This window comes from Rhinopithecus roxellana, chromosome 4 (assembly GCF_007565055.1).
Source record: "Rhinopithecus roxellana isolate Shanxi Qingling chromosome 4, ASM756505v1, whole genome shotgun sequence".
NCBI classification, from domain to species: domain Eukaryota; kingdom Metazoa; phylum Chordata; class Mammalia; order Primates; family Cercopithecidae; genus Rhinopithecus; species Rhinopithecus roxellana.
The window spans coordinates 165,863,205-165,889,193 of NC_044552.1; the positions used below are offsets into that span (position 1 = coordinate 165,863,205).

Here is a 25,989-nt window from a genome sequence, read left to right on the forward strand (position 1 = left end):
AATAGATTACAGTGATAAAATATTAAAAGCATCCAGAGGGAAAAAAGATAAATCCATTCAAGGAGACAAAGATAAAGAGGATGGCAAATTTCTCAACTGAAATAATGCAATCAAATAAGACAATGAAGTACTTTAAGTACTAAAATTTAAAAGCTCTCAACTTAAATTTTTTGACATAAGAAAAATTGTAAAAACAACACAAAAAGCATACCAAAAAAACCCTGTTAACCTAAAATAATTTACCCATGGAAAATATTTTTTTAAGGTTAAATAAAGATCTTTTTTGGAAACTCAAAAGCTGAAAGAACTGATCACCCTTGACTTCAACTACAAGAAATGATAAAGGAATACCTTCAGGCAAAAGAACAATATACTAGATGAAAACCTGAATTTACACAAAAGAAAGAAAAATGGGTAAATAAATACATAAGATATTTTTCTTATTATTTAAATCTCATTAAAAGATCATAAACTGTTTAAGGCAAAAAAAATTTATATCCAGGTTGTATAACCTTTGTAGATGCAGAATGTATGACAAAATAGCTCAAAGGCTAGAAGAGAAAAAAATGGCAGTATACTTTATAAGATTCTTACATTATACATAAAACAGTATAGTATTACTTGAAGATAGACTGCTATACTTTAAGGAAGTATAAAGCAATCATTATAACAATAGAGTTATAGCTAATATGCCAATAAAAGAGATAACAGAATTGTAAAACAATATTCAACTAATTCAAGAGAAGGCAAAGAGGAACAAAGATCAGATGGGACAACAAGAAAACAAATAGCAATGCCAGGCGCAGTGGCTCACATCTGTAATCCCAGCACTTTGGGAGGCTGAGGCAGGTGGATCACTTGAGGTCTGGAGTTTGAGACCAGCCTGGCCAGCATGGTGAAACCCCATCTCTACTAAAAATACAAAAATTAGCTGGTCATGATCATGCATGCCTGTAGTCCCAGCTACCTGGGAGGTTGAGGCAGAATGGCTTGAACCTGGGAGGCAGAGGTTGCAGTGAGCCAAGATCACACCATTGCACTCCAGCCTGGGAGACACAGCAAGACTCTGTCACAAAAAGAAAAAAAAAAAGAGAGAGAAAAGAAAACGAAAACGAAATACCAAGATAGATTTAAACTTCACCATATCAATAATCACAACATGTAAATAAATGGTTTAGATAATCCCAATCAAAAGGCAGACACTGGCAGAATGGATAAAAAGTAGGACCTAACTATATACTACCTACAAGAAAGGAGAATGAACAAGACACTTCTCAAAAGAAGACATTTATGCAGCCAACAAACATATGAAAAAAGCTCATCATCACTGGTCATTAGGGAAATGCAAATCAAAAGCACAATGAGATACCATCTCACACCAGTTAGAATGGTGATCATTAAAAAGTCAGGAAACAACAGATGCTGGTGAGGATGTGGAGAGATAGAAACACTTTTACACTGTTAGTGGGAGTGTAAGTTAGTTCAACTATTGTGGAAGACAGTGTGGCAATTCTTCCAAGATCTAGAACCAGACATACCATTTGACCCAGCAATCCCATTACTTGGTATATACCCAAAGGATAATAAATCATTCTACTATAAAGACACATGCAAACGTATGTTTGCATTCTGAACATAAGGACACAAACAGGTTAAAAGTAAAAAGAGGAAAACCTGCGCTAAAAATAATCAAAAAAGAGTTGGAGTAACTATATTAATATTCATATAAGCAGATTTTTTTTTTTTTCTATTTTAGAGACAGGGTGTCACTCTGTCACTCAGGCTGGAAGGCAGTGGTGTGATTATAGCTCACTACAGCCTTGAACTCTTGGGCTCAAGCCATCAGCCTTCCAAATAGCTGGGACTATATATAGGCTCCACTGTGCCCAGCTAATTTTTTTTTTTTTTTATTCTGTAGAGGTGAAATCTCACTATGTTGCCCAGGCTGGTCTCAAACTCCTGGCTTCAAGTGATCTTCCCGCCTCAACTTCTCGGAGTTGGAATTACAGATGTGCGCCAACTTGTCAGGCCAAAACAGATTGTTAGAACAGAGAATATTGCCAGGGACAAAAATTATAACTTAATAATAATAAAAGGATCAATTCATTAAGACGTCATGACATTTGGGCCTAAGAGCACAGCATCTAAATACATGAAGCAAAAAAAACTGATAGAACAGAAGAGAAACAGACACATCCACAATTATAACTGGATATTGTAACACCTGGATCTCAATAATTGACATTAATAGAATAAGTAGACAGAAAATCAAGAGAATATAAAAGACAAAAGCATTATCAACTTTGTCCTAAAAGGAATTTCTAGAATACTCCCCACAAAAGACAAAAGCAGCAGAGTACATATCCTTTTCAAGGATACATGAAACACTTATTAAAACAGATGATCCTCTGAGCCATGAAACAAGCACCAACTTAAAAGAATTCAATTCATATAGAATATATTCTCTGACCACAGTGAAATTAAATCAGAAAACAATTACAGACAGAATTCTAGAAAATACTGAAATATTTGGAAACAATGTAACATAACTGTAAATAACCTGAGGGTCAAAGAAGAAAAACTAAGTATTTTGAGGTGAACAAAAATGAAAACCAAACAAATTAAAATTTGTAAAATATTGATAAACAAGCTTAGAAATTTATTTATCTTGTATTTTATTATACTTTAAGTTCTGGGGTACATGTGGAGAACGTGCAGGTTTGTTACATAGGTATACATTTGTCATGGTGGTTTGCTGCACCCATCAACCCATCATCTATATTAGTTATTTCTCCTGATGCTATCCCTCCCCGAGACCCTCACCCCCCGACAGGCCCCAGTGTGTGATGTTCCTCTCCCTGTGTCAATGTGTTCTCATTGTTCAACTCCCACTTATGAGTGAGAACATGTGGTGTCTGGTTTTCTGTTCCTGTGTTACTTTGCTGAGAATGATGGTTTCCAGCTTCATCCATGTCCCTGCAAATGACATGAACCCATCCGTTTTTATGGCTGGGCACAGTATTCCATGGTGTACATGTGCCACATTTTCTTTATCCAGTTGTATCATTGATGGGTATTTTGGGTTGGTTCCAAGTCTGTGCTATTGTGAATAGTGCTGCAATAAACATACGTTTGCATGTGTCTTTATAGTAGAATGATTTATTATCCTTTGGGTATATACCAAGTAATGGGATTGCTGGGTCAAATGGTATGTCTGGTTCTAGATCTTGGAAGAATTGCCACACTGTCTTCCACAATGGTTGAACTAACTTACACTCCCACTAACAGTGTAAAAGTGTTTCTATCTCTCCACATCCTCACCAGCATCTGTTGTTTCCTGACTTTTTAATGATCACCATTCTAACTGGTGTGAGATGGTATCTCATTGTGCTTTTGATTTGCATTTCCCTAATGACCAGTGATGATGAGCTTTTTTTCATATGTTTGTTGGCTGCATAAATGTCTTCTTTTGAGAAGTGTCTGTTCATCTCCTTCACCCACTTTTTGATGGGGTTGCTTTTTTTTTCTTGTAAATTTGTTTAAGTTCTTGTAGATTCTTGATATTAGCCCTTTGTCAGATGGACAGATTGGAAAATTTTTCTCCCATTCTGTAGGTTGCCTTTTCACTCTGATGATAGTTTCTTTTGCTGTGCAGAAGCTCTTTAGTTTAATTAGATCCCATTTGTCAATTCTGGCTTTTGTTGCCATTGCTTTTGGTGTTTTAGACATGAAGTCTTTGCCCATGTCTATGTCCTGAATGGTACTGCCTAGATTTTCTTCTAGGATTTTAATGGTTTTAGGTCTTATGTTTACATCTTTAATCCATCTTGAGTTAATTTTTGTTTAAGGTGTAAGGAGGGGGTCCAATTTCGGCTTTCTGCATATGGCTAGCCAGTTTTCCCAACACCATTCATTAAATAGGGAATCCTTTCCCCATTGCTTGTTTTCATCAGGTTTGTCAAAGATCAGATGGTTGTAGGTGTGTGGTGTTATTTCTGAGGCCTCTGTTCTGTTCCATTGGTCTATATATCTGTTTTGGTACAAGTACCATGCTGTTTTGGTTACTGTAGCCTTTTAGTTTAGTTTGAAGTCAAGTAGTGTGATGCCTCCAGCTTTGTTCTTTCTGCTTAGGATTGTCTTAGCTATCTAGGCTCTCTTGTGGTTCCATATGCAATTTAAACTAGTTTTTTCTAATTCTGTGAAGAAAGTCAATGGTAGCTTGATGGGGATACTATTGAATCTATAAATTACTTTGGGAAGCATAACCATTTCACAATATTGATTATCCCTATCCATGAACATGGAATGTTTTTCCATTTATTTGTGTCCTCTCTTATTTCCTTGAGGAGTGGTTTGTAGTTCTCCTTGAAGAGGTCCTTCATATTCCTTTTAAGTTCTATTCCTAGGTATTTTATTCTCTTTGTAGCAATTGTGAATGGGAGTTCACTCATGATTTGGCTCTGTTTGTCTGTTATTGGTGTATAGCAATGCCTGTGATTTTTGCACATTGATTTTGTCTCCTAAGACTTTGCTAAAGTTGCTTATCAGCTCAAGGAGATTTTGGCTGAGACGATGGGGGTTTCTAAATATACAATCGTGTCATCTGCAAACAGAGACAATTTGACTTCCTCTCTTCCTATCTGAATACCTTTATTTCTTTCTCTTGCCTGATTGCCCTGGTCAGAACTTCCAATGCTATGTTGAATAGGAGTGGTGAGAGAGGGCATCCTTGTCTTGTGCCGGTTGTCAAAGGGAATGCTTCCAGTTTTTGCCCACTCATTATGATATCGGCTGTGGGTTTGTCATGAATAGCTCTTATATTTTGAGATACGTTGCATCAATACCTAGTTTATTAGAGTTTTTAGCATGAAGGGGTGTTGAATTTTGTCAAAGGCCTTTTCTGCATCTATTAAAATAATCATGTGGTTTTTGTCATTGGTTTATGTGATGGATTATATTTACTGATTTGCATTATGTTGAACCAGCCTTGCATCCCAGGGATGACGTCGACTTGTTCGTGGTAGATAAGCTTTTTGATGTGTTGCTGGATTCAGTTTGCCAGTATTTATTTTATTTAGGATTTTTGCATCGATGTTCATCAGGGATATTGGCCTGAAATTTTCTTTTTTTGTTGTGCCTCTGCCAGGTTTTGGTATCAGGATGATGCTGGCCTCATAAAATGAGTTGTGGAGGATTCCTTCTTTTTCTACTGTTTGAAATAGTTTCAGAAGGAATGGTACCAGCTCTTCTTTCTACCTCTGGTAGAACTCAGCTGTCAATCTGTCTGGTCTTGGACTTTTTCTGGTTGGTGGGCTATTAGTTACTGCCTCAATTTCAGAACTTGTTACTGGTCCATTCAGGGATGTGACTTCTTGGTTTAGACTTGGGAGGGTGTATGTGTCCAGGAATTTATCCATTTCTTCTAGATTTTCTAGTTTATTTGCATAGAGGTGTCTATAATATTCTCTGATAGTAGTTTGCATTTTTGTGGGATCGGTGGTGATATCCCCTTTATCATTTTTTATCACATCTATTTGATTCTTCTCTTTTTCTTATTAGTCTGGATAGCAGTCTATCTATTTTGTTGATCTTTTCAAAAAACCAGCTCCTGCATTCATTAATATTTTGAAGGGTTTTTCATGTCTCTGTCTCCTTCAGTTCTGCTCTGATCTTAGTTATTTTTTGTCTTCTGCTAGCTTTTTAATTTGTTTGCTCTTGCTTCTCTAGTTCTTTTAGTTATAATGTCAGGGTGTCAATTTTAGATCTTTCCTGCTCTCTTATGGGCATTTAGTGCTATAAATTTCCTTCTAAACACTGCTTTAAATGTGTCCCAGAGATTCCAGAACATTGTGTCTTTGTTCTCATTGGTTTCAAAGAACATCTTTATTTCTGCCTTCATTTCGTTATTTACCCAGCAGTCATTCAGGAGCAGGTTGCTCAGTTTCCATGTAGTCGTGCGGTTTTGAGTGAGTTTCTTAACCCTGAGTTCCAATTTGATTGCACTGTGGTCCGAGAGACTAAATGCTTATACCAGAAAAAGAAGAAAGCTCTCAAATTATCTCAGCCTCCACTTTAAGAAGTTAGAGGGGAAAAAAAGGACCAGGTGTGATGGCTCATGCCTGTAATCCCAGCACTTTGGGAGGCCGAGGCAGGCAAATCACGAGGTCAGAAGTTCGAGACCAGCCTGGCCAACATGGTGAAACCACGTCTCTACTAAAAATACAGAAATCGGGGGGAGGGGGAGGCGCGGGGCGGGGTGGCGGGCACCTATAATCCCAGCTACTCAGGAAGCTAAGGCAGGAGAACTGCTTGAACTCGGGAGGCTGAGGTTGCAGTGAGCCAAGATTGCGCCACTGCACACGATCTATCTGGGTGATAGAGCAAGACTTTGTGTGTGTGTGTGTGTGTGTCACGCAGTGGAGTTGGGGGGTGGGGCGGGACTCCGTCTCAAAAAAATAAGTTAGAAAAAGAAGAACAAATGAAACCCAAATTAGAGTTTCCAAAGTATTTAAATAGTCCTATATATATTACAGAAATTGGGTTTTTAGTTGACCTTTCGATAAAGAAAGGTCAGGAGGGTCAGGAGTCTTCAATGAAGAATTCTGCTGAAAGTTTAGGAAATAAAAAATACTAGTTGTACACAATGTATCCCAAAAAGCAGTGAATAATTCCCAACTCTATGAGGCCAGCGTGACGAATAACTGAATCAGATAAATACATTACAAGAAAAGAAAAACACAGACCAATATATATAAATATATATTGTAAATATAAATGTAAAATTTCTTAACACATGGAATCCAAAGATATATAAAAAGGAAAATACATCATAACCAAGGGGGTGTATCCCAGAAACACCATGGTAGGTTTTACATCTGAAAATTCATCAACTACCTAGAATAGGATTTCCGCAATCTAAAACAGGCAACTATGAAACACAGCTAACATCACACTTAATGGTGAAAGGCTGAAGACTTTTGCCTAAAACAAATTAGGGACAAGACAAGGAAAAGGATGTTTACTCTCACTGCTTCTATTCATCACTGTATTGGAGGCTCTATTCAATAGAAGGCAAGAAAAAGAAAAAAAACTCTATATTGAAAAAGAAAAAGTAGGCCGGGCGCAGTGGCTCAAGCCTGTAATCCCAGCACTTTGGGAGGCCGAGACGGGCGGATCACGAGGTCAGGAGATCGAGACCATCCTGGCTAACATGGTGAAACCCCGTCTCTACTAAAAAATACAAAAAACTAGCCGGGCGAGGTGGCGGGCGCCTGTAGTCCCAGCTCCTCAGGAGGCTGAGGCAGGAGAATGGCGTGAACCTGGGAGGCGGAGCTTGCAGTGAGCTGAGATCCGGCCACTGCACTCCAGCCTGGGCGACAGAGCAAGACTCCGTCTCAAAAAAAAAAAAAAAAAGAAAAAGAAAAAAAAAGCAAATCCACCTTTAATCACAGACATCATGATTGTTTATGTAGACAATCCTACTGAATCTATAAAAAAAATAACTACTTGAACTAATTAGTGAGATGAGATTGCAGGATACAAAACCAATTTTATTTCTATATATTTAAACATTTATGAAAATATATATTCTTTAATTGACATAATTGTCACATTTGTGGGGTATAATGTGGTATTTAGATACATGTGTACAATGTATAGTGATCAAATTAGGGCAATTAGCATATCCATCATCTCAAACCTTTATCATTTCTTTGTACTCTCTTCTAGCTATTTGAAAAAAATATAATTATTGTTTATTATAGTTATCCTACAGTGCAACAGAACACTAGAACTTCTATCTAGCTGCAACTCTATTCATTAACCAACCTCTCTGTATTCACTACTTTCCCCAGCCTTCGCAGCCTCCAGTAACCACTATTCCAGTCTCTACTTCTACGAGATAAACTTTCAAAAAACTTCATTTTTGTTTAAGTGGTGAAACTCCTTCACCCAGGCAGTTAAGGAGATTAAGTGCAAAAGGTCAAGCACTACTCAATCACCTAAATGGTTATAGTGGCAAATGTTTTTCTGAATTGTTCCTGAAATTTATCCATATGCTTTTTCTCATGAGATGGGGAGCATTTAGGAATAGTTTCTACAGCAGTTATTTTTCCCCATTTCTCTGTTTTACCCTAATAATCCAGTCTTCTCCTATGAAAGTTATATGCAGTGTGAAAAAAACACATTTTTTTCTCATGTAATTTTGGGTAATATATTTTCAGAAGTAATATACAACATATTATTTTCAATTAAGTGATTTGAAAGGTATCACTTTCAAATGTACAACATGTAATTTTTAGTTAAGTGATTTGAAAGGTATCACCACACCATATCTCAAAGTAAAAAGTTCGGCAGGTTTAGTCTCAATTCCATCCAACTGGACACCAAATCCTATGAAGTCTGTCTCTGAAATAGCCTCTACATGTGCCATCATTTTAAAGGCCATTATTCTAGTCTGCTTCTTCAAAAACAGAAATGTTATTATTTGATTCCAATTTAGGTACGATATATGTTATAGAAATTTGTATATACAAACATTTTTACTTTTAAATGATAGTTATGCTGCTTTAGAAACAAAAGCTGCTTAACTTCTCTTCTGCTTTATACAATATCAAATGCACTGATTATCAAAAACTTTATAATTAACTCATAAAGAAACCAAAGACTATTTAAGATACTGGGTAGATTACTTACTAAAATGACTCAATTATTACCCTCCCTAATTACTAGTGCCTCCTGTCAACGTGATTTTGCTGTTTCCACTGTCCGGAAGTGAAGTCTACTATAGGCCTAGTGACTAACAGAATATAATGGACGTGATGTTGGGCCAGTTCTGAGTCTAAGCTTCAAGAGAGTTCATATGCTTCATTCTTTCTTAGAATCCCACCCAGCCACCACTTGAACAAACCCAGGCTAGCCTTCTGGAGGATGACAGAACATGCGGAATAAGACAAGCCATCCTGCCATGGCCCATCCTAGGCCGCCCAGCCCCTACCTGCTACCATAGATGCATAAATAAGCCTAGATGAAGAAGTAGCCAAATGAGCAACTTGAGTTATTTTGAATTATTCCTTAGTCTGCTTCTACAATATATACAATTAAGATATATTACAATTTTATTAAATTGTCAATAATTTTCTGCATTTTCTATTAACTTATATCCAATGGAATGGTATTCAAAAAATAATAATAATGCCAACTGATTCCCATTGTTTGAGGGAGGGCAAATCCATACAAGTAAATGAATTTCACTCTATTTTTTAAAAGTATTAATTTCAGGTCGGGCATGGTGGCTCATCCCTGTAATCCCAGCACTTGGGGAGGCCGAGGCGGGCAGATCACCTGAGGTCGGGAGTTCGAGACCAGCCTGACCAACATAGAGAAACCCCATCACTACTAAAAATACAAAATTAGCTGGGTGTGATGGCTGCAATCCCAGCTACTTGGGAGGCTGAGGCAGGAGAATCGCTTGAACCCAGAAGGTGGAGGTTGTGGTGAGGCAAAATTGTGCCATTGCACTCCAGCCTGAGCAACAAGAGCGAATATTAATTTTCAAGTATGTGAAACTGTAACTATATTAAATTATAGGTATTATAAATACATATCCACTGGGCCTGTACTTACTCGTATATAACATTCACTTGTACTAGAAACAACTAATATTTTTAAGTAGCTTTTTCTTAAAATCAATTAAAACTATCTTCCACAATCCTTCATTTGTCAAGTATGGAAGTATCAAGTTTTAAGGCATATACTATGCCAGGCTCTCTTCAAAATGTTGGGAATAGACTGGGCATGGTGACTCATGTTTGTAATCCTAGCACTTTGAGAGACCGAGGCAGGCAGATCACTTGAGGCCAGGAGTTCAAGACAAGGCTGGCCAACATGGCAAATCCCTGTCCTTACTAAAAAAATAGAAAAATTAGCCAGGTATGGTGGTGCACAGCTGTAATCCCAGCTACTCGGGAGGCTGAGGCACAAGAATCGCTTGAGCCTGGGAGGTGAAGGTTACAGTGAGCTGAGATGGCACCACTGCACTCCGGCGTGGGCGACAGACTGAGACTCTAAAAAAAAAAAAAAAAAAAATGGGGAATATAGTGGAGAACAAGAAAGTGCAGATGTCTGTGGTCTACTTTATATTCCACTAGATCTTCGTTAACACTGCTAAATTTCTAAGTAAAATCTTGTGAAATTTCAACTATTAAATGCATTTAAAGGTTGAATTACAATTTTAAGGCTAAAACACCTACTGCATTATCCTATGCAAGCACATGAAAATAAGTAATTATGAGCACTGGTTAAGAAAAAAAGCCTCCTGGAATTACTTCCCAATTATTATGATATACAACACATTTAATTACCCCAAAAGCATACATAAATGATGTTGAATATATGTTAAAGAAAATATAACGATGTAACATGAGGGTTTACTGCTCATAATACTCAGGAGATTGTCTATAAATAATTTTTTTTCAGAGCTTAGGTGCTCAAACTCTTAAACATTTTAGAACATCCCCCAAAACTGCCATAATTCTTAACTGTAAGTCATTTCATTTTAAACATTCATCATTTTTGTAGTTTCTGTGGCTTCAGACCTAGCATACATTAAAGGAAATGACTGCTTTAAACTAGCTTTCTAACTGGATAGTTCTCAAGGGTAAAACATGAAGACATTATCTTGTAGCTCTAATAGTTCATTAGCATTGCAGCTAACCTGCTACACGTACAGAAAAGACAGAAAGGAGATTCCAAATAATGAAATAATTCACTAAAGTGAATGGGAGGGATGACAGAAATCAGACAGATAAACAAACCATCAGTTCTGATAGCAGTTCTTTAAAGGACTGGGACTGAGGAGGGGCAGAAATGTGGCATCAGTGAATCTGTAAGGTTCTAGATCTTAAATTCTATGTAGTGGACACAAAGCTAATTGTTTCATTAATCTAAATTTCTGTAGGCCTAAATTTAATAATTTAAAATAGACTCACCGATCGATTACAATTTCTTTCTGCCTTAGAAGTCCTTCTTTTATTTTCAGCATTGATTCCCACTTACTGAAATCCTGATAGCCAGAAGGTGAATAACTTTGACGAGATGATCCAGTCAAAACCTGCACAAACATGTTTACACAATTAGTATACTAAAAGTATTTAAAGAAAATATTTATATACCATCTAATATGTTCCCAAAGATTTACATTAAAAAAGAGAATTTCCTCTTTGATTTTTTAATACTCTCAGAATTCACATTATGAACACAACATAACTTGGACAATTTCAAGGAAGTTCTAAAGGAAAGGTACAAGTCTAATGAAGAATTAATGACAACAGAACGTTTATCCTGGCCAATTATAAAACTATATAAGATCTTGGCCAGGCGCCGGGGCTCACGTCTGTAATCCCAACACTTTGGGAGGCCGAGGCGGGTGGATCACGAGGTCAGGAGATGGAGACCATCCTGGCTAACACGGTGAAACCCCTTCTCTACTAAAAATACAAAACTTAGCCGGGCATGGTGGTGGGCACCTGTAGTCCCAGCTACTCGGGAGGCCGAGGCAGGAGAATGGCTTGAACCCAGGAGACAGACCTTGCAGTGAGATTGCACCACTGCACTCCAGCCTGGGCGACACAGCAAGACTCTGTCTAAACAAACAAACAAAAAAAACAAAACAAAACCATATAAGATCTTATTCCCATTACCTTGTGGAAGTGGAAGTGGAAGTTTTCTGGAAAGGAGATTAATCATTAAAGGAATTATACAATGAAGGAATGTGCCATGGCTTAACTAGACAAACATTAGCAGGAGACTTTCCACAAGAAAATAAAAGCAGTATCTGTAGTATTCAGACTTCAAGTTGACATGCATCACATCATCATTTATTTACATTAAAATTTCAAAACCACAAATATTTTCACGAAGTAGTGAGACAACCAAATGCCTAGGCAGATAAAAAGGGGTCCCTGGACAATCTCTGACCCACCCCACAGGTGTCCACATCAGATGCTTCTGTGCAGATGAGGAAACCTGCCCAGGTCTTGTGTGGGCATGCCCATAGTGGACTGGAGCCCAACATGCGCACTAGGGGAAATGGGTGGAGCCACAGGGAATTCCTGCCTTATGCAGGGGAGGAGCCTGCTCTCTTCAGCTCACCTAGTGACCTGGAAATCAATCTGTGAGGTGGAGGGCCTGTTAGCAGGACTCTGTCTTGCTTTGATGATTGTTTGTTTGTTTGCTTGTTTGTTTTTTCCTTTTCATCAATAAATTCCTCTCCAATCACCCTGCAAAGTGTCTGCATGCCTAATCCTCCCTGGTCGTGTGACAAGAACCTAATTTTTTTCTACAACAGTAGTAAGTATATCCATATAAAATGGAAAATATAGAAAATATAACCATCTATTAAGTAGATAATTTGGATGAAATATATCACTTAGAAAAAATTGCTTAGAATGTAAGAAAGGTTTCAGATATTTAAATAAATCAACGGTAAAAACTAACACGGCAGATATCCTTATATTTCTTTCATTGAAAAAGCAGCATTTAAAAAATATTGGTGTTATAAGTTCTACTGTATTCCTTAAAAAGATAAGTTCAAGTCCTAACCCCTTGTAACTTCAGAAAGTGATCTTATTTGGAAATAGGGTCTTTGCAGATGAGTCAAGCTAAGATGAGCTCCTTAAGATGAGGCCTAATTCAGTGTTTGGTGTCCCTAAAGAAAGGGGAAATTTTGGACCTATGTACACAAGGAAGACTACGTGAAGAGACACAGAGACAATGCCATGTGAATATGAAAGTAGAGATTGGAATGACACATCTACAAGACAAGGAAAGCCAAAGACCAAAAACTAGGAGAGAGGCATGGGACAGATTCTGCTTCACAGTCATCCAAAGGAACCAACTGCCAACACCTTGATTTCTAACTTCCAACTTCCAGAACTATGAGACAATTTCTTGTGTAAGCTAGCTCATTTGTGATACTTTGTTATGTCATCTCTAGGAACCTAGTATAACTGGTAAATCATATAGGAACACAAGTTCTTTGGCAAGCCAAAAGATGTTGTATAAACACCACAAAGCAACTTCAAGAGAATTCAAAAGTGTGGTGATATTTTTATCCTTTACTTTCCAAAAATGCTATTAATAAGACCTTCAAAATAAACCACTAATTGCATGACATCAATCAGTCACAGATTAACTCTTTGAGATGACTGTCAAGTAATATTGGGATGGGATGTTTCATGTAGGAGACAGAATAGGATGAACAGACCAAGGATAGAGATCAGTTGGTAAGAAGGTACATACTTTGTCAGATGGGAAGATATTTCAAATGTGACACATAGTGTTATAGCGCAGGTTAGACATCTGCCTCTAAATTTCATTCTTTCCCTTGTCTAATATACAATAAGGGCTGATATTCAGCCAGTATGCATCAGTACAGATAATGTTAGTTGTCAGAATACTGAAGTAGTTTCACTGTGGTTGGTAATTAACTGCTGTTTACACCACTGTGCGGACTGTCTCTTTCACTGCCCAGGCCACTCTCCAGAACGCCCCATGATCCAACAAATAAAACAGTTGCTCCCCAGCACAACAAGGGACCTTCAGGACCCCGCTCCATCCATAAATAGGCATACTTTCTGATTAGCTAGTTCGTGTACAAGTCAGTCCCGCAAAATCTTCCCAATTAAATAAACACTACCTACAACCGTATTTACAGTTAGCTGGCAGAGCTAAGATTCAAACCCAGGCAGCCCAACAAAGGAGCACCTGATCTTAAGCACCACATTGTTCCACTGCTTCTACTGTTGAGACAGGTTTGCAGCAGAACTGGCTTCACAAATCACAAAGACCCGGCTTATAAAATAGGAAGGGGTAAAAAAGCTGGCCGAAACCTGCCAAAACCAAGATGGCCATCAAAGCGACCTCTGGTCATCTTTACTTCTCATTATATGCTAATCACAATACATTAGAATACTAAAGTAGACTCCCACCAATACCATAACATAGTTTACAAAGGCCATGGCAAAATCCTTAAGTCACCCTATATGGTCTGAAAGGTGAAGGAGAATGCTGGGAATTCCTTGCCACTTTCCTGGAAAATTCATGAATAATCCACCTCTTGTTTAGCATATGATCAAGAAACAGTCATAAAGATAGCCAACCAGCAACCCATGGGGCTGCTCTGCTTATGGCACAGCCACTCTTTCTTTCTTTTTTTTTTTTTTTGAAACGGAGTCTCACTCTTGTTGCCCAGGCTGGAGTGCAATGGCGCGATCTCCCCTCACAGCAACCTCTGCCTCCCGGGTTCAAGCAATTCTCCTGCCTCGGCCTCCTGAGTAGCTGGGATTACAGGCATGCAGCACCATGCCCAGCTAATTTTGTATTTTTAGTAGAGATAGGGGTTTCTCCATGTTGGTCAGGCTGGTCTTAAACTCCCGACCTCGGGTGATCTGCCGATTCGGCCTCCAAAGTGCTGGGATTACAGGCATGAGCCACCGCGCCCGGGTCTACTTTCTTAATAAACTTGCTTTACCTGTACTGTCGGCTCGCTGTTGAATTCCTTCTTGCACAAAGCCAAGAACCCATGTGGCCTCCCAGGCTGAACCCGTTTTGGGGTTTTCCCTGTGGCACTATGGCCTAATTAGGTATTCCAAATTTCATCAGAAGGACTAGAAAACTGTTTTGAAAGTAATTGTTCTTAGACTGTGAGAAAAAATTTAACACTATAAACAATATTATTAACAGAAACTCTCTACTTAATGAAACTCCGATTACCTACTGATTATCAATTTAATGAGTAAGTCATTTGATAAAATCTCTTTTGTCAAACTGTGGCTCAAACAGGAAATTTAATAAAGCTAGTAAAAGCTAAACAAAAGAGCATTATCACTAATTCCAAAACTCAAAGTAGGATTTGGAAATGCTTAAAATGATGTGGTGAATTATTAAATGTGCTATAATTTATAATACTAATATTTCATTTACTTGGAGATTAAAAATAAATATTTTTTTATTTACCTACTGGGTTATACATTATTTAAATCCTAGTAACAGTTGGCATGTACATTAGGTATTGGTTTATGTATATTATATTATTTTGTATATTATTAATATGCCTAACAAAAATCTTTTAAGCTAGATTAAGGACTTACGGTCTCCTCTTTCAAAGATCTAAAATAGGTAGATTCTCTATTTCCAATGACCACACATCAGCAGTGATCTATACCATATTATGTGAAGCTATGTTTCACCTTATACATCTTGTGTCTATTTCAGTAAGACAAGTACTTAGGCAACAGATGATGATCTTCTCAAGAAGACATTAAAACTACTTTACTCTTCACAAGTCATCTGCTAAAAAATTTTTCCCATGGCTGACAATTACCTTAAGAAGGTGGCTTTTCTTTCTTTTCTTTTTTTTTTTTTTTTTTTTTTTTACCATTTCTTGGCATGAAGAAAAAAGATTAAACAGAAGGAACAACTCTGCATAAAGAGAAATGGCAACTGATGACACTATTTGCGTTTATAGCACTTTGAACCACTGGCAGGATGGACTGCTAAAGTACTTGCCAAATACTTCCATAAATATACACAAAACAAAATATGAGAATGTATTATTCTGTGTTGTAACTCCCTTGATCTAAACCCTTTAGAAATAAACAAAAATTGAGCTCTGAAACTGGGAAAACAGGAATAAAGAAAAAGGATTCCTTTCCCTGAATGTAATTAAGAAGATGCAATATATTTAAAAATTACCAAACCAGCAGCAGTCTAGCTTATGATAGTCTTCCTTACTAAACTTACACCCTGATTCATAAAATAGTTAAAAGAGAGAACAAAACCTGACATCCTACCAAATGCTGTAGGTTAACTTAAAAGTAATTTTTTAAAGCCATGTGTATCTACCTGCCTCTAAACACGACAGTTACGGACACATTTTACCTTCTGAGGAGAATGGCTTTTATAATGAAGCCAGCATCTATACTATATTAAATGAAATTACAGAATGAAATTTGAAGTACCTAGTAAAATTCAAGAATAAAAAAATCATATTGTGAAGTCTCAAACAGCAAGGCAACTATACCTTTATGATTCTGCATTCTCTATAAACAACTGATACGCTACTAAAGGCATACAGAAAAGGAACAATTACTGAAAATGCATTTTCATTATAATTGACAGTTTAGGTAACAGTTTTGAGAGAGCTAAAAGAAAATCTGACTAGAAATAACACAGAATCATTTTGCACTACATGTGGAAATGAATCAGGTATCTGCCCTGGAACCATATGTCTTTTAAAAGACCTAAACAAAGGTGGAATAGTGGTAAGAGAATTAGGTATGTTCAAATCGGTTCTTCCCCACATTTCCACATTACAATCCTACAGAGAGAAGTTATTCAAAAACTGTCAATTTAATGTGTCTGCAAATGTTAAAGGTTTTCTGCCTTTATAAGACAAAATTATCTTCTCTTAATTACACATTTGATGTGTGTTTTTATATGTATCACATAGGCTAACAACTTATAAAATCCAGGCGCAGTGGTTCATGCCTGTAACCCCAGCACTTTGGGAGGCTGAGGTGGGTGGATCACAAGGTCAGGAGATCGAGACCATCCTGGCTAACACTGTGAAACCTCATCTGTACTAAAAATACAAAAAAAATTAGCTGGGCATTGTGGCAGGCATCTGTAGTCCCAGCCACTCAGGAGGCTGAGGCAGGAGAATGGCGTGAACCCGGGAGGCAGAGCTTGCAGTGAGGCAAGATTGTGCCACTGCACTCCAGCCTGGGCGACAGAGCAAGACTCCATCTAAAAAAAAAAAAGAAAGAAAGAAGAAAAAGAACTAAAACCCTCTACAATTAATTGGTAATACTAGATGGCATCTGGCAGATGTTCAGTACCATGTCCCTTGTCACTGCACTCCAGCCTGGGCAACAGAGTGAGACTCTTGTCTCAAAAAAAAAAAAAAAAAAAAAAAAAAAAAAAATTCTTACTAATATCAATCATCTATTAAGTTTCAAGTATTATGCCCAAAAGCAGTGAGGGGAAAAAGCCCTTACCCTCTGACTGTGATGCCATGGCAACTTTGAGTATACATAAATATCTACTTTTAAAGTTCTAGATAGCACTGTCTTAGCTTTGGCACATTAATATGTGGAAAGGAGGAAAGTCAAACGCAATTGCCTTAAAACCTTCACATTAAAAGTTATTGAAAATGAAGCCCAATATAAATGTTAATGTTTTCTTTTGTTTTATTATAGATCAGGAGCTACTGTGGCTTGCAAACTATGTTCTTGCACAATACTGGTTAACATGAAAAAATAGATGCAAAGTGACAGTATCATTCTTGGATATAATAAAATCCAGGCCAAAAAAATCCTTAAATAAAAACAAAGTTTCATAAAACTTAATAAGGTAAGAGATAAAATTTACCACAAAGATAAAATAATCACAAATGTTTACCACATTTAATAGTATATCTCATATGAGAAAAAAACTATTAAGAATAAATGGAGACATAAATAAATCCACAGTCATATTGCCAACTTTAGTACACCTCTAAGAGACCATGTAGAGCGGGCATCCAGTTCACTGTCTGTTTTTTCACAGCCTGCAAACTTAAACCTAAATTAATATTTTCAAATGGTTGAAAAAAATCAAAAGAAAAATATTTTGTGATACATATAAAAACCCTCAACAAACTAGGCATTGAAGGAACATACTTAAAAATAATAAGAGCCATCTATGAAAAAAAAAATACAGTCAAGATCATACTGAATGGGCAAAAGTTGGAAGTATTCCCCTTGAAATCCAGAGCAAGACAAGGATGCTTCTCACACCACTTCTATTCAACATATTACTGGAAGTCATAGCCAAAGCAATCAGGCAAGAGAAAGAAATATAAGGCATACAAATAGGAAGAGAGAAGTCAAACTATTTCTATTTGCAGACTATATGATTCTATACCTAGAGAACTCCATAGTTTCTCCAAAAGTTCTTTGATCTGATAAACTTCAGCAAACTCTCAGGATACAAAATCAGTGAACAAAAATCAGTAGCATTTGTATATGCCAACAACATCCAATTCAAGAACACAATCCCATTGACAATAGCCACAAAAAAAGAATAAAATACCTAAGCATACAACTAACTAGGGAGGTGAAAGATCTCTACAACAAGAATTACAAAACACTGCTGAAAGAAATGAGATGATTCCCAAAAAAAAAAAAAAAAAAAAAAAAAAACACGGAAAAACACCCCATGCTCATGGATAAGAAAAATCAATATTGTTAAAATAGTCCATACTACCAAAAGCAATTTACAGTTTCAATGTTATTCCTATCAAACTACCAATGACATTCCTTACAGAATTAGAAAAAACTTTTAAAATTCATATGGATCCAAAAAACAGCCTGAATAGTTTAGGCAACTCTAAGCAAAGAGAACAAAGTTGGAGGTATCAGGTTACCCAACTTCAGACTATGCAACAAAGCTACAGTAACCAAAGCAGCATGGTACTGGTACAGAAACACACAGACCAATGAAACAAAATAGCTCAGAAATAATACCATTCACCTACAACCATCTGATTTTCATCAAGGTCAACAAAAACAAGTAAAAGAGAAAGGAAAGAACTCCCTGTTCAATAAACAATGCTGGAATAACTGGCTAGCCATACACAGAAGGCTGAAATTGCACCCCTTCCTTATACCATACACAAAAAATCAACTCAAGATGAATTAAAGACTTAAATATGAAACCTAAAACTATAAAAACCCTGGAGAATAACCTAGGAAATATCATTGTGGACATAGGCCTTGGCAAAGATTTCACTGAAGCAATCGCAACAAAACCAAGTTGACAAATGGGACCTAATTAAACAAAAGAGCTTCTGCACAGCAAAAGAAACTATCAACAGAATAAACAAACACCCTACAGAATGGCAGAAGATATTTGCAAACTATGTATCCAGTAAAGGTCTAATATCCACGATCTATAAGGAACTTAAACAAATTCACAAGCAAAAAACAACACCATTAAAAAGAAGGAAAAAGACACGAACAGACACATCTCAAAAGACGACATACACTGTGGCCGACAAGCATATGAAAAAACACTCAACATCACTAATCATTAGAGAAATGCAAATCAAAACCATGAGATACGATCTCACACCAGTCACAGAATGGTTGTTACTAAAAAGAAAAAAAATATCAGATGTTGGCAAGGTTGCAGAGAAAAGGGAACACTTAAACAGTGTTGGCAGGATAAATTAGTTCAGTTACTGTGAAAAGCAGTTTGATTATTTCCCAAAAACTCAAAGCAGAATTACCATTTGACCTGGCAATCCCATTACTGGGTATATATCCAAAAGAATATAAATCATTCTACCAGAGACACATGCACACACATGTTCATCGCAGCACTATTCACAATAGCAAAGACATGGAATCAACCTAAATGCCCATCAACACCAGACTGGATAAAGAAAATGTGGTACATATATACTATGGAATACTACACAGCCATAAAAGAATAATATCATGTCCTTTGAAGCAACATGGATGGAGTTGGAGGCCATTATCCTAAGAGAACTAACATAGGAACAGAAAACAAAATACCATGTTGTCACTTATAAGTGGGAGCTAAACATTGAATACACGTGGATACAAAGAAAGGAACAACAGGTACCAGGGCCTACTTGAGCGGGGCAGGTGGAAGGATGGTGAGGGTCAAAAAAAACTACCTATTAGGTGCTATGTTTGCTACCTGGATGACAAATCATTTGTACACTAAACCCCAGTGACATGCAATTTAACCATGTAACAAACCTGGATATGTACTCCTGAACCCGAAAATAAACGTTAGAATAAAAAAGTTTGAGGGCAAAAAGTAAATAAAACTGTAATGTGTTTTATACCATGACAATAAATCTAAAGATTCAGATGAAATGGATCACTTTCTAAGAAAATATCAATTACCAAAATTAACTCTTGAGATACAGTATCTGAATCATCATAGGAAGGACTGGGGAAAAAATAAGTCTACTCCTAAAATGAAGTACTGATTTTTTGGGTAGTTTCTACCTAAATATAAAGAAAATATAAAACAGTAGAAGATGAAAAATTTTGAGAAAGGAAATAAGGCTGGGCTTGAAAAATAATGAAGCATGTTATAAATTGACAGTATTTAAAACAATAATAAATTTTAAAACAAATACAGAATTCAAATTAATACAATACTATCATTTTGGGAGAGCACTGAGATTAAACAACACAATTCTAAATAATATACAGGTTTAACTGACTGAAAATGAAAATACCAAAATTTGTAGGAAGCAGGTAAAGCAGTACTGAGAGGGAAATTTACAGCACTAAGTAGTTATATTTAAAAAGGGAAAAAGCTCTCAGTCTAAGCTTCCATCTTTAGAAACTAGAAAATAAGCCCAAAGCAAGCAGATGGAAGACAAGAAGGCTGAGAACAGAAATCAATAGAGTTTAAAACAGAAAAATCTATGTGGAAAGATAAGCTAGTTGATTGAGACAATTAATAAAATTTATAAACCACTACCTAGACTGAGAAAGAAAAAAAGAAGAGGCAAGTTATTAGGGAGTGAAATAGAGATCACTACAGACCATCAGATATTAAAAAGATAAGGTAATTACTAGGAACAACTCTTACACACACAAATTCAATAACTTGAATTAGACCAACTTCTTAAAAAACACAAACTTACCTAAACTCATCCAATATGAAATAATCTGAATGTCCTATAAACTATTAGAGTAACTGAATTCACAATTTAAAAAAAAAAAAAGCTCCCAAAAAAGAAATCTCTAGGTCCAAATTGTTACACTGTAGGATTCTACCAAATGTTTAAAGAATTAACACCAATCCTCCGCAAGCTCAGGGGGGGAAAAAATGAATTATTTCCCAACTCATTTTATTGAGGTCAACACTGCTCTGATCACAAAACCAGACAAGACAGTAGGAAAAAAGAAAATGACAAACCAACATCCATCATGAACACAGATACAAAAAACTTTAACAAAATCAAACCAAATCCACTCCAGACACAGAGATATAGATAGATACTACGTTTGGCATAAGGTTTTCCCAGGAATGCAAGTTCACTTTAGCATTTAAAAATCAGTGCAAGCTGGGCGCAGTGGTTCACTCACACCTGTAATCCCACCACTTTGGGAGGCTGAGGCAGGTGGATCTCTTGAGGCCAGGAGCTCAAGACCAACCTGGCCAACATGGTGAAACCCTGTCTCTACTAAAAATTCAAAAATTAGCCAGGCATGGTGGCTCATGCCTGTAATCGCAGCTACTTGGGAGGCTGAGGCAGGAGAACTGCTTGAACCCAGGAGGTGGAGGTTACAGTGAGCTGAGATCTGAGATCGCACCATTGCACTCCAGCCTGGACAACAGAGTCAGACTCCATCTCAAAAAAAAAGAAAAAAAAAAAAATCAATGCAACATACCACATTAATAGAGCAATTAAAAACCTACTAGAACCAATAAGTGACTTTAACAAGATTATACAATTCAGGGTCAATTTTTTTAAAAAACCAATTGTATTTCTGTATATTAACAACAAAAGCGCAATTAAAAATATAATATCATTTACATCAAAAACATTAAAAGCTTAGAAATAAAAATGTAATAAATTATGTGTAAGATCTGTACACTGAAAACTATAAAATATCACTAAAAAATTGTCCAGGCATGGTGGCTCAAGCCTGTAATCCCAGCACTTTGGGAGGCCGAGGTGGGTGGATCACCTGAGGTCTGGAGTTCGAGACCAGCCTGGCAAACACAGCGAAACCCTGTCTCTACCGAAAATACAGAAATTAGCTGGGCGTGGTGGCACATGCTTGTAATCCCAGCTACTCAGGAGGCTGAGGCAGGAGAATCACTTGAACCCAGGTGGCAGAGGTTGTATTATTGACATAAAGATAGACAGACCAATGAAACAGAATAAAGATTCACAAATCTAATGATGCATATAGTAAACTAATTTTCAACAAAGGGGAAAGGTAATTAAATGGGAAATTGAATTTAGTATTTATAAATGCCAAATAAAGGCCGGGTGCAGTAAGTCACGCCTGTAATCCCGGCATTTTGAGAGGCCTAGGCAAGTGGATCACTTGAGGTCAGGAGTTTGAGACCAGCCTGGCCAACATGGTGAAACCCTACCTCTACTAAAAGTATAAAAATTAGCCAGGTGTGGTGGTACGCACCTGTAATCCCAGCTACTTGGGAGGCTGAGGCACAAGAATGGCTTGAACCTGGGAGGCAGGAAGTTGCAGTGAGCAACTGCAGTTACAGTTGAGCCACTGCATTCCAGCCTGCATGACAGTAACCTCTTTTCTCTAAATAAATAAATAAATATAAATCAAATAAAAATAAAAACATGTCCACATAGAACCATAGTCAAATGTTTACTCATAATCATCCAAAACAAAAAACAACCCATGTGTCCATAGGATAAATAGATAAAAACTGTGCTACATCCATAAAACGCAGTGCTATTCAGCACACATACAAATTTATAACATGCAAACTTGAAGAACCGCAGAGGTTGTATTCCAGTCAAGTGTGGTAGCACTGGACTATCTAAAAAAAAAAAAAAAAAAACTATTAAAGGGAGCTATCTTGAGGAGAGAGAACATGCTTTTACTTTCTATCAATTGGGATTTATCTGAATTTTCTTACCATTTACATATTATTTTTTTATTTTCTATCTCTGCAGTTATGGGTCACTAATGTTTTCTTCTTTCATATGTTAAAAATACCATGAATCTCAACAGCAGCATGAAAAGTGAAAGAAGCCACACTCAAAGGCTATAAACTATCTGATTCTACAAATAGGACTTCTGCAAAAGACAAAACAATAGGAATCAGAGCAGTGGTTGCCAAGTGGGGTGAGGACTCAACAACAAAGGGGCAAAAAGTAGCTTTCTGGAGTGATGGAAATGTCATACACTTCTCTTGTAGTAAAATGATCCCCATATAATCGCAGTTTCGCTTTCTCTGGTTTCAGTTACCCACAGTCAACTGTTGCTTGGAAATATTAATAAGGGAAAATTCTAGAAATAAAGAATTCACAAGTTATAAATTGTACTCCATTCTAAGTAGTGTGATTAAATCCCACACCATCTCACCCAGGAGGTGAATCATCCATTTCACCAGCTCATCCACACTGTATATGCTATCCACCCATTGGCATGTAGTGCCATCTTGGTTATCAGACCAACTCTCAGTATTGCAGTATTTGTGTTCCAGTAATCTTTATTTTACTTAATAATGGCCCCAAAGTGCAAGAGTAGTGATGCTCTCATATTGTTATAATTATTCTATTTTATTATTAGCTATTGTTAATTTCTTACTATGCCTAAATTAAATCTTATGGGTATAAGAAAGGACTACTGTATACGTTCTTCAAAACTCAAATTATAGCATTTTATGTAAATGTAATCTTTAAAAATCTTAAAAGCTGCATGTAAATTATACTTCAATTATCATATTAAAATTTGATTTTTCTAAAATTGCAGGTAAATGTTTACATATATCCCACTCAACAACACTAGAAGCAAAAAGAACTTGTCATAATAAAATTGAAACAACCCAAATGTCTGTTAACAAAGGAATAGATCATTAATGGTGGTAGAAGTATACACTAGAATACTATACAGCAATAAAACTACTGTCATACTAAACAACATAGATAAAATTCAGAGACATTATGCTAAACAAAAGAATGCTAGCACAGGCCATAATAATCAATGATGGTAAGTCAGAACACTAGAAATGGGTAGGATATAAGGTGTCACCATATAAGCTCTGAAGAGTCACAAGCTAAACCTACTGGGCATTAGAAATTTTGTATCTTGACCTGAGCAGTGGTTATAAGGAGGGATGTATGTGGGTGTGTATTGGAATGGAGCTATTATTAAAGATTAATATTGCTATGTACTTCACTGTATGTTAGACATCAACAACAAAAAATTATCACAGGAAATTCTTATACTTTATTTCACTCTCTACCTTAGAAGAAGTACTGAATGGAAATAAAGGCCTCATCTGTGAGAAAAGAATCCTTAAGTCCCCAAGATGTACTACAGATGACAGAATGCACTGTCGTGGCTGTAAGTTCCTATCTCGTCATCACTTTGGTGCAATTCCACATCTGCAACTAGCCATGAGATAAGAGAAAAGGCCAGATGACGTATATACCCTACACCAAGAATGCAAGAATGAAGAATGAAGTTGATAACAACCCACAGCTGGCTTTTAGGAGCTGTCAGAACTCTAGGAGAACAAAGAAGCCTTCTATTAAGGCAGAAGATAATTCTGCTTCCTAATATAGAAAAGAGGAAAGGATTTCATATTCAAACAACTTCTCCCCTATATCCCATTAGTAACACATTTTTTCTCAGGTAGTTAGAAAACAAGAATTTTTATTCAATAAAGTTATAACTGGCTTTCAGAAGCATACCACTGCATGGCAGTTATATATTACTAGTAAAATACACATCTTGACCATATCCCAGAAAAGCAAGGTACTTGTTTTGATAGAAAAACATGTATCAAAATTCACCTATTGATATATCAGAAAATTACTGTTGTTATGCTGTTCTACTTAGAATTTCAAAGTAATCTATCATGTTTCTACATCACTGTAGCCAATATAAGTAATCAAGAAGATGTTAATCTAAACATAATTTATAACTTATTAATATTAATAAAACTTTGACATGAACATGCAATGTAAAAGGTAGTTATAAAACTTGTAACTATGTGAGTTAATTTGAAGAAACAGAAAGTATGCCATCAAAGTAACATTTCAAAATGTGTACAGGTGAAACAGAGACACTTTTACAAGTAAACACTTTTTATGTATCTTTAGTAGCTGCCAAACTCAGGGAGCACTGGGAAGGCCTCATTTAGATGTTTTACTTAAAAATGCATATGACACACTGTTCTTTGGGGTTTAGAGAATAAAACAATAGTTTACCAGCCAAAGAAGAACCATAACCCTAATGTAGGCATGTAGACCCTAACCATATAGATTTATAGACCCAGAAAACATACCATAGGTACCTCTTATTGGAAATGGCAAGTTCCACTCTTAAAATTGAGTGTGGATAGCAGGCATCTATAACAATCCCAAACACATGCTACTTAGATGAAATCCAGATACTATGAAAAGTTGCCAAAATATGTCAGTTAATGGCCAAACATGCTCCTAATAAAAGTTTACTGTAGTGCCGCTGAAAATAGTTCAGAATTCTTTGGCCTGGATAAATACTGTTAAATTTAGATAGTCCAGTGCTACCACACTTGACTGGAATACAACCTCTGTGGTTCTTCAAGTTTGTTATCTCTCCTTCACTTGCCTTGTCTCTGAGCTTATTCATCACTCACAACATGTCACGTAACACAGCAAATCTTCCTCTGTTTCCTGGAATAGTCTATCTGAAGAGATACTCTACGAGTGCTTTCGGTAAAGGAATCACACCTTAACTAAAAGGTAAATAAATTAACAAAGCTCAGTAATGAAGATGAAAATAATACAAATAACATAAAATTTAAAGAATCTTTATTCACCAAGAGAAGGAAAATATGAATTGTTATTACTAAAAGAACTGTACATTTAATATAAAATCTCCATCTTAACTAAGCCCTTGTAATTATTTATGGAGTGCATTATTACATATTTCTCTAAAAACAACAAAAAAATCATTCTGTCAGTCACCCCTTCCTCAATGACTCATTATACTGAAGTCTGCATCTTGACCCTCAAAGTTTATATTATAGAAGAAACTGTTTTCAATAATCTCATTATTTCTTCAATGTGTTTTTATCACTAACTCTGTAAGCTTTTTGACATCCTAATGCGATTTACTGAAATAACAATTCAAGTAAATTGAGTTACTTGAAAGGTAAAAGACCCTGAAAAAAATGATAAAAAGAAACTGATAA

General features: G+C 36.5%; 1 protein-coding gene across 2 annotated transcripts in view; it reads right to left on the minus strand.

The window, feature by feature from the left end:
* The window catches only part of CEP85L (centrosomal protein 85 like), a 248,816-nt gene that overhangs the window by 48,044 nt on the left and 174,783 nt on the right, over positions 1–25,989 (minus strand). For both annotated transcript variants that reach the window (XM_030928400.1, XM_010353245.2), the window contains one exon: positions 10,989–11,110. In XM_030928400.1, the coding sequence (XP_030784260.1) occupies positions 10,989–11,110 (122 nt within the window). The remainder of the gene's footprint in view (positions 1–10,988; positions 11,111–25,989) is intronic.